At 45.5% G+C, this 10,000-nt stretch overlaps 1 protein-coding gene across 1 annotated transcript in view; it reads left to right on the top strand.

Annotated features, from left to right (window-relative positions):
• uhrf1bp1 (UHRF1 binding protein 1) overlaps window positions 1-10,000 on the top strand; it is a 14,636-nt gene that overhangs the window by 1,176 nt on the left and 3,460 nt on the right. Inside the window, exons 2-16 of the mRNA XM_027159209.2 lie at window positions 3,056-3,218; window positions 3,448-3,486; window positions 3,685-3,776; window positions 3,884-4,073; window positions 4,301-4,441; window positions 4,595-4,750; window positions 5,025-5,205; window positions 5,974-6,060; window positions 6,207-6,377; window positions 6,476-6,570; window positions 7,156-7,297; window positions 7,705-7,898; window positions 7,986-9,157; window positions 9,317-9,471; window positions 9,784-9,896. Of these exons, the coding sequence (XP_027015010.1) occupies window positions 3,056-3,218; window positions 3,448-3,486; window positions 3,685-3,776; window positions 3,884-4,073; window positions 4,301-4,441; window positions 4,595-4,750; window positions 5,025-5,205; window positions 5,974-6,060; window positions 6,207-6,377; window positions 6,476-6,570; window positions 7,156-7,297; window positions 7,705-7,898; window positions 7,986-9,157; window positions 9,317-9,471; window positions 9,784-9,896 (3,091 nt within the window). The remainder of the gene's footprint in view (window positions 1-3,055; window positions 3,219-3,447; window positions 3,487-3,684; window positions 3,777-3,883; window positions 4,074-4,300; window positions 4,442-4,594; window positions 4,751-5,024; window positions 5,206-5,973; window positions 6,061-6,206; window positions 6,378-6,475; window positions 6,571-7,155; window positions 7,298-7,704; window positions 7,899-7,985; window positions 9,158-9,316; window positions 9,472-9,783; window positions 9,897-10,000) is intronic.

The raw sequence follows: 10,000 nt of genomic DNA, 5'->3' as shown, positions 1-10,000 counted from the left end.
ACATTTGTTTTTGTAATAATTTAATCTTGAATATTGAAAATAACGCACTTCGAGGTGTTAATGGCTCCGTGCTCACGTGTTGTGCTGTATCAGACCACCCGGACCACCAGACCAGGTGTGGATTATTGTCTGTTGTCAGTTTGCCTGTAGCTGAATGTCACATATCCGCATTTCATCCTGGGATTTTCAGTCCAGCGTTTCCCCCAAAAGGAGACGCTACATTTACGTCGGCATTCACGTTAACATGACGTTAAACGTCGCTTGAGAGTGAGAAAAGATGATCGATGGCTTTGACCATGATGAGGATTGCATTCTAACAGATTAGCACCAGAGTCTCATCAGAAATATCAATACAAACATATTTAACATGGTTTATGGAGAATCGTTCCTTTAAACGGTCATTAGTCATGTTAGCGGTTGTGTAAGCTCTGAGCTTTATCCGTGTAATATGTTTTTTCTCACATTAATCGGTCCAGAGTCTCCGAGCGATGCCGCGGGATCTCGGATAAAGACGGCAGAACAGACTTTTGGCAGCGACTCGGCCGCGATTCCGCACCACAGCATGTGCTTTTTCACCCACTGAGTGTCTGTTTAGCCACACACATGCTGAGCGCGACGGGAAACGTTTAATCCCACGTCTTCCAACTGGATCAGTGCTCAGTCTGTGAAGGAGCAAGAATCAAGCAAGACAAGTAGAAATAATCCATTAGATTACATGACTAAAAGTTTGTGCACCCTTCCCTTCATGGCTGTGGGGTATTGTGAGCATTTATGAGATCAGACTCTGATGTTGTAAGGAGTGAGGAGGTCTGGGGTTCAGTCAGTGTTCCATTTTATCCCAAAGGTGTTCAGAATGGTTGAGTCAGAGTCAAAGTGCAGGACACCATGACTCGAGTTCTTCCACTCCAACATTGACCACATCACACCATGTCTTCATAGAGCTCTGTGCTTTGAATTCTTCATTCTGATTGGTCAGGAGGTGTCGATTATTTTTTGGTAAAAAAACGAAACCTTCTCAGTGATTAGTATAAACACACAAAACAAATAGTTTACATATGACTGTGTTAGAACAGCAATAAAATGCTGAGCTTTATATCACTCCATCATTGGGGATTTTCCTATAACAGCATTCCTCTGGTGTAACCGTAGCAACAGTTGTATAATTGTAGGCTGTGTGTGTGTTTAAATGGTGTGGTGTAAGTGAGATATCGGTGCTGAAGTGTTGTGTTCAGTTATTTCGGGAGGAGAGTTAGCGAGCAGATGTAGAGCGTGTGAAGGAAAGCGAGGTCTCTGTTAGCTTCAGCAGGTGCTAAACGATCTCGTCTGATAGACACGTGTGATGTGGTCACAGTGGCACACTGAGAGCTGGAATGAAGCGTGTGCATGTGTTTGTGGTGTTTCTGGGGTATTGTGTGGAGGTAAATGTGGTGTGTGTGTGTGTGTGTGTGTGTGTGTGTGTGTGTGTGTGTGTGTGTGTGTGTGTGAGGGTGGGGGTACATGTGGTGTGGGGGGGGGTACATGTTCTATGTGTGTCTGAGTGTGGTGTACATGTGGTGGGGGGGGCAAGGGTAGATGTGGTGTTTGGGTTGGGTTACATGTGGTGTGGAGGTACATGTGCTGTGTGTGAGGGAGTACATGTGCTGTGTGTGTGTGTGTGTGTGTGTGTGTGTGTGTGTGTAAGGGTGGGGGTACATGTGGTGTGTGTGTGTGTGTGTGTGTGTGTGTGTGTGTGTGTGTGTGTGTGTGTGTGTGTGTGAGGGTGGGTGTAATTTTGGTGTGGGGGGGGGTAAATGTGCTATGTGTGTCTGAGGGTGTGGTACATGTGGTGGGGGGGGCAAGGGTAGATGTGGTGTGTGGGGTGGGTTACATGTGGTGTGGGGGTACATGTGCTGTGTGTGAGGGAGTACATGTGCTGTGTGTGTGTGTGTGTGTGTGTGTGTGTAAGGGTGGGGGTACATGTGGTGTGTGTGTAAGGGTGGGGGTACATGTGGTGTGTGTGTGGGGGGGGTACATGTGGTGTGTGTGTGGGGGGGTACATGTGGTGTGTGTGTGGAAGGGGGGGTAATGATTTGAGACACAATCATTGTGAGATTCTCCGCTCCTGTCCAACTGTACCAGAGATCAGCTATTTGGAGAGGAAGGCAGTCAGGCGCTGATTTGTGGTGTTGATGAGGCGAGGGCATGAAACACAGAGCTGGAAAACGCAGGTACATAAAAAAGGGTTGTTTGGACTGAATAAAGCCAAAGCAAGTGTGTGTTCTGGTGTCTCGGTAATCAAGACTCTGGTCTCATACACACACACTGAACGTGGAATTTAACTGCTTGCTCTCTACACTGTGACGTCAAGACCCTAAGACACAGAACACTGAGCACAAAGTGCTGCTGATATGGAGCAAAGATATCAGTTCATCAAACACAATCTGGACACAATACAGTGTTTCTAACTGAGTTAAAGGCTGTAGGTTTGTTTGTTTCACCGTGATTTTAAAAAGGAAATGAAACACTAGGTGCAAAAATGTCCCATGAGTCACTGTTATAGTGAACAGGAGGTTTTATATCTTCCTCCCTTCCTTCCTTCCTTCCTTCCTTCCTTTTTAGCTCACTCCCTTGCTTTCTGTCCTTCCTCTAATCCTTCCTTATACTGCTCTTTTTCCGCTCCAGCCTCCCTTCCTTTTTTGTTTTTGATATACTTCCTTTCTTCTTCTCTCCCTTCTTCTACCCTTCCTCTCTCCTTTCATCCACTTCTTCCTGTCTGAATCTTTTTTCCTTCCTTTTTTTTACTCTGCTGCCTTTCTCCCTACTTTCCTCCTATCATTTGTTTGTTCCTTCCTCATTTCCTTTTTCCTTCCTTCCCTCTATGCCTTACTTCCTTCTTCCATTTTCCTCCCTTCTGCTCATTAGACTTTTCTTTTCTTCTATCTTCCTCCCTCTCTCCCTCCCTTTCTTCTCCATCCCTTCTTCCTCATGTTCTTCCTTCCTCCATAACTTCCCTCTTGTATAATAAATATTCTTTGTGAGATTAGAGTGAATTATTGTCACTTCGTGCCTGTTACAGGTTTACAAAGAACCTGTCTCCGGATAAGATCAACCTGAGCACGCTGAAGGGAGAAGGTCAGCTCTCCAACCTGGAGCTGGACGAGGAGGTTCTGCAGAACATGCTGGATCTGCCCACGTGGCTCTCCATCAGCCGCGTCTACTGCAACAAAGCCGCCATCAGAGTGAGATCTGATAATACACTCGAATCCCACTGTACTTCAAGTTCACTGTGGTGTTGATTGTTGTCTATAAAGTTAGAGACTTATTTAAGCAATCTAATATAAAGTATAGATATAAAGTGTAATATAGTATAGCCGTTTTTACACTAACACAATTCTCTCTCTCTCTCTCTCTCTCTCTCTCTCTCTCTCTCTCTCTCTCTCTCTCTCTCTCAAATGGTCTCCTCTCCAGATCCAGTGGACGAAATTAAAGACAAGCCCCATATGCCTGGTGGGAATCCCCCTTTCTCTCGTTTGTATTTTCCATACCTCTCACTCTCTCTCTCTCTCTCTTTCTCTCTTCCTCCTTTTCTTGCTCTGATGATCATCCCTCGATTTCACTTCTCTGTTCTGGGTGGGCAAATAGACAGACAGACAGACAATCATAGGTAGACAAACGAATAACTTCCTCTCTCCTTTCTCGCTGTAGTTTCTTGACAAGGTGGAAGTAGAGATGATGACGTGTGAGGAGCCTCGCCCTCCTAACGGTCCTTCCCCCATTGCCATCACCGCAGGTCAAAGGTCAGATTTAAGCTTTTTTTGTTTTGTTTTGTTTGTTTTTTACGCATTAAAAAAATCATACTGCATAACATGTTAGTGATTATCTGCGTACGTGTGTGCGTTCGTAGCGAGTACGGCTTTGCGGAGAAGGTTGTGGAGGGCATGTCAGTCATCATTAACTCCATCGTTATTAAAGTGAAGTCCAGAGCGTTTCACGCCTCCTTCGAGCTCTGGCAGCTTCAGGGATTCAGTCTGAACCCTAAGTGGCAGAAGAGTGACCTCAGATACACTCGGATAACACACCCTAAGAGAGGAGAGGTAACACACACACACGTGAACACACACATTCACTATGTGGTCGCATCATCGTCTTTCTATCGCACTAATATGAGATCCTTTTACATGTCATTTAAAACACTGAAGCAAAAGTGAGTCATGTTTGCTAACAGAGTAAAACATGCACATGTGAACACACACACACACACACACACACACACACACACACAAAAGACTAACTGTATGTGCTTTGCGTGTGTATGTTGCAGGTGCTAACCTTTAAAGAAATTAACTGGCAGAGTTTGCGTATCGAAGCAGACGCTATAAAGAGCGATGACCAGGATTTGGGGAGCACACCGCTACGCCTCATCACCAACCAGGGGCGCATCCGGATCGCTCTTAAACGCAGGGTAAAAAAATTACACTATTAAATAATGAGTCTTTTTAGAAATCGTTTGTTTTTGTAGAGAACTGTGGAATGGAATGAAATGGAATAAAAATGGAATAAATTAAAGGTAGAACAAATAAAAAGAAACAGGTTTTATTATTGTTATTTCTGACAGTTAAAGGACTGTAATGTTCTGGCATCGAAGCTGCTCTTCATCCTGGATGACCTGCTGTGGGTTCTGACCGACTCGCAGCTTAAAGCCGTTATCCATTACGCTAAGTCTCTGAGCGAGGCCATGGAGAAATCCGCACAGCAGAGGAAGAGCATGGAAGTAGGATTAGTTTCTTCATCTCAGGCTATTAATACTCAGACATTTAAACTGTTTTTGTTCCCCAATGTTTCAGTGTCATCTTTTTCATTGGCGTGATCATCCCTTACACCTGCTGCTATATTGGCACAGGGGTGTAATATTTACTTTTGGTGTCAAAAATAGTTATTTGTTCTAAAATATCCATTAAATAAATCTATACACCTGCTGATCCACCCCCTCGGTTCAGAAAGAAATAAGCGACTGTTTTAAAATATTTTTTTAAATTGTGTTTCAGACAGTCCCCACCTCACCTGGACCCCGTCCACCTTGGCCAGAGCCACACCCAGCCCCTGTGGCCACGCCCAACACGTTAGCAGAGTATTTCGACCTTTATGATGTGAAAGAGTCGTCGTATCACACATTTATTTCTCGTCTTGACCTGCACATCTGCAACGACAGCTTATCATCAGAAACAGGTTGACTAACCCTACTCCACTCATTTACCTCACCTCAACACACCTGGCCTCATTTACCTCACCTCAACACACCTGGCCTCATTTACCTCATCTCAACACACCTGGCCTCATTTACCTCATCTCAACACACCTGGCCTCATTTACCTCATATCAACACACCTGGCCTCATTTACCTCATCTCAACACACCTGGCCTCATTTACCTCATATCAACACACCTGGCCTCATTTACCTCATATCAACACACCTGGCCTCATTTACCTCATCTCAACACACCTGGCCTCATTTACCTCATCTCAACACACCTGGCCTCATTTACCTCATCTCAACACACTTTGCCTTATTTACCTCACCCCACCACACCTGGCCTCATTTACATCACCCCACCACACCTGGCCTCATTTACATCACCCCACCACACCTGGCCTCATTTACCTCACCCCACCACACCTGGCCTCATTTACCTCACCCCACCACACCTGGCCTCATGTACCTCATCTCAACACACCTGGCCTCATTTACCTCATCCCACCACACCTGGCCTCATTTACCTCATGTCAACACACCTAGCCTCATTTACATCACCTCAACACAACTGGCCTCATTTACATCATCTCAATTCACCTGGCCTCATTTACCTCACCTCAACACACCTGGCCTCATTTACCTCATCTCAACACACCTGGCCTCATTTACCTCACCTCAACACACCTGGCCTCATTTACCATGTTCAACACACATTTGACCTTTGACTTTTTTTTTTCTTTAGACGAACCACCTATTCCAGGCTCCCAGGGTGCAATGCAGCTGACCTTTCGTAAAATGGGTTTCGATTATTATCCCTTCCACAGACCAAGTACGTGTATAAAAGACCATTTATTTTGTTTACATTTATTTCAGCTTAATAATCTATATTGTTCTGTAGAAAGGAATAAATATTAATGGAGAATCATTTTGTGTGTGTGTGTGTGTGTGTGTGTGTGTGTGTGTGTGTGTGTGTAGGTGATGGCTGTCGTCATTGGGAGCGTTACTGCAGCGCTTTGGACTCTCGCACTCAGTGGGCATCGAAACTGCTACAGGATTTTCAGAAAAAACTGGAGAGCTCAGGATTTCCCCAGCCTTCATCGGAACCTCGTGAACCCAACACACAGTCTCCAGCCAAAAAAATACACGGTGAGAAAGACAGAACAGAAATATCTCAGGGAGAAACAATAAGCTTTATGTTTTTGTTTGAACTGATATAATGATACCATTTATTTTATGCCTATTAGGAGATGGAGAGTCTGTAACAGTGACAAGTTTAGCTTTAAAGAAACTCCGCTCCAGCTGCATGGTGATCCGTGTCGACGATCTGGACATCCATCAGGTTTTTGTTAACACACACACACACACACACACACACACTAACACTTTCATAGGATTCCTAAAAATTGTTTAGGAATTGTAGCCCCACCCCGTTAGGGTCAGGTCTGTCTGTAAATTGTCAACTAATTTATGTCAGCATGGCTGTTTATCTCTTCCACCTCTCTGTTTATTTCTTCTCAGTTGACTGAATGTGCCACAGTAACACAAACAGAACAGAGAAGTGAAAGAGTTTGTGGTCATATGAAAGATGGGGGGATGATTAATAGGGTGAGAAATATAGAAAGAGAGACAAAAATGAGAGAGGGGATTACTACTAATAGTATAGACCTTGTTTCCAACTTATAGCTATCTCTCTCTCTCTCTCTCTCTCTCTCTCTCTCCCCATGTTCCTCTCTCTCACACACTTCCAGTGTATGTGTTGACATCACCGGTGTTTTTTACAAACTCACACATACACACGCATACACACCCACACGCGCATAAATGTCAGGAATTTTCTAAAGTTTTTCCAAAGAAGAACTAAACGAAGAACCTCAGACTGAGCTGTGACTCACCATCTCTGTGTCTGTCTCTGTTTTTTTCTCAGGTGTCCACCGGGGGGCGTCACAGCAAGAAAACCCAGTCGCTTTTATCATGTAACCGCAAAGTGCTGAACATGGCAGAGAACACTCCCGCGATCCACCTGCAGTTTACCGAGTACTACTTCCCTCACAGTGCCGGAGGACCGGGTACCTCTGACGTTTCACTGCAGTCGTATTCGCAGTATTATTTTGTTTATTTAATATATTTACATGTAATTTTTTCTTATTAAAAATAGATGCTAATCTGGCTACAATAATTAGGCTAAACAACTGACTAAGGCTAGAGCAGACAGCCTAACTAACAAACTAGTATGGTGGACAGGCTAACCAGCTAACTGGCGCTGTAGTTAAGCAGGCTAACAAACACATTACTGCTGAAGTAAAAAGGCTAACTAGCAAATTATTGCTATAGTAATACATTGTTTAGCAGAGAGCTTGACCAACAAATTAGGTCATAGTTAGCGCTATATACCAAGGCAGGCAATTTTTATAGAAAATAATAAGCAGCACAAGCTAGTTTAATCTCTCTCTCTCTCTCTCATGTCTCCCTGCAGTACCATGCTCTAATCTGTATGGGCAGATGAACGGTCTGCAGCTGTGTGTCGACGCCGCGAGCGTGTTGTGGATGTATTCGTTTTGTCGTGGCTTGCTGACGACTCTTGAGCAGGTGAAGGCCTTTTATCACCTGCAGGACAGCAGCAAGAGTGACGAACACGTGGACGTCAGAGTGGACGCTACACAGCTGAAGGTAAGGTCATGACTTCCTGTAAAATATCAACGTTGTCATCTCTAATTCTTCCCGTCTTACTGATTGTTTTTTTTTTCCCCTCCATAGCTGATCGTTCCTCTCGACTCGTCCATCTTGGATCACCCCGATCGTCCACATTCTCTGGGTTTCACTCTATCTCAGGCGTTTCTGAGCAACACCAATCACTCTCCTCACTCGTCCTTCTCCGACCTCGAGTCCACGTTCTCTTCTTTTTCCTCTCAGCCGTTTTTCCGACCCTCACCAGGCTTTCCTTTTCCTCGTGACCGGAACACCTTGCACCCTCTTCCTCCAGCATTTCTAAAGTCCGATCCGTCGCTCTTACTTTCACGTTCATCTTCGCAAGACGTCTGGAGTCTAAGTTTGTCCAGAGCTGCAGGGTATTTTGAAGGCGCTCGGCGAGGAGGCAAAGCGCCGCCGTTCATGGAGCCGTTTGCTGCGTGTTTATGGATGTGCCGACCGCAAGCTTTAACGAGGTCGATTAATCAGGATGGATCGTTACACAATGCAGGAAATGGGATGGCAAAACCGTCCAATCAGGACACTCCATCAGCATCCTTCCACTTCCTGGTTCAGTCCATCACTCCAATCCGAATGTGGCTCAGTCATTATCAGTACGTCGCTCTTCTCCGGATGAAGGATTACCTCGCTAGGTTAGCCTCTGACCTCAACCGCTTTCCGAGTGCAAAAACGAAAACGCAGGCTTCACCATCGGTGTGTGTATCACTCCTGTTAGAGTCGCTGGAGCTCGGTTTGCTCCTTCCGCCCGTCATCGAGAAAACAGAAGAAGCAGAAGCGCCAGAGGAAACGGACACGCCAAGCCTGACGGACTCTGATCTCTCGCCGTCGCGCCCAGACAGCGGGATTGTGGGAAGCACAGAAAAAGCGTTAGAGCAGGAGGAGGAGGTGTGTGATGGAGCCGTGGAGGGGCCTGTAGAGGAGGCATGCGAGGCTATTGAAGAGGGATTGGACGAAGGGAAAGGTCAGGGAGGCGATTCGCAGTTCACAAAATCAGTCGTCTCACCATCACTGTCTCTCGCTACAGTGCAGAATCAGAACACTTCCATGGTCAGCCTGGAGGGGGAGCTGTCCAACGCACTCAGTGTGACCAAAGACGTCACTAAAGACGCCCTCAGCGCTTCCCTGGACCTCACCAAGGGGGCTCTGTCCATCACTAAAGACGCTTTCAGCATCCTGAGCCGCGGCTCCGCCATGAGCAAAATATTCAGCACTCAGAACAAGTGAGAAACGAGACGAAGTAACATTTTACTTCACCTAACATTCCAGAGTCGAGAGAAACCAGATGTAACAGATATATGTACCTGATAAGTGTGTGTAGAGTTTAATGTGTTTAACGACTTGTGTGTTAACCTTGTGTGTGTGTGTTTGTGTGTGTCTAGAGAACGAGAAGATTCTGCTCTGCGTCTGCCGCCCCTTAAACACTCGTTTTCCCAGAATTCCTGTGACAGTGTTGTCATGGACACCAGCACCGTTGATGACAGACTCTCACTGGACAGCGACACCAGTGAAAACTTCGTCATCTTCACAGACTCGGGTATGACATCATCACCGCGTTAGTCATCACCCTCAGTTATATCTTTGACATCACTCACTATCGCACCTTTCTCTCTTTCTCTCTCTCTCTCTCTCTCTCTCTCTCTCTCTTTCTCTCTGTCTGCCTCTACATGTGTCTCTCTTGTTATCTCTGTCTGTCTCTCTCTCTTTGTGTCTGTCTCTCTGCGTGTGTCTCTGTCCGTCCTTCTCGCTGTAAATATCTGCATGTCTGTCTGTCTCTCTTTTTTTTTCTGTCTCTCTCTGTTTTACTGTCTCTTCCTTTTCTTTCCCTGTCTGTCCCAATCTATCTCAGATTCCGCTCGTCCTAACGGCACTCCCATCCACTCGGTGAGAACAGACGGAGGATCATCTGCTGATCTGAGCAGCTCTTTGTCTCACAGCTCTGATGACATGTCTCAGGATATGGTGAGATACACACACACACACACACACACACACACACACACAGAGCGCATCTTCATTCTTCTAAGCAAAGAGATGAAACGAGTATATATTTTATGATGTAACGT

Source organism: Tachysurus fulvidraco, chromosome 23, assembly GCF_022655615.1.
Source record: "Tachysurus fulvidraco isolate hzauxx_2018 chromosome 23, HZAU_PFXX_2.0, whole genome shotgun sequence".
NCBI lineage: Eukaryota > Metazoa > Chordata > Actinopteri > Siluriformes > Bagridae > Tachysurus > Tachysurus fulvidraco.
The sequence above is the reverse complement of the archived record's forward strand: the minus strand, read 5'-3'. Positions and strand labels throughout refer to the sequence as shown.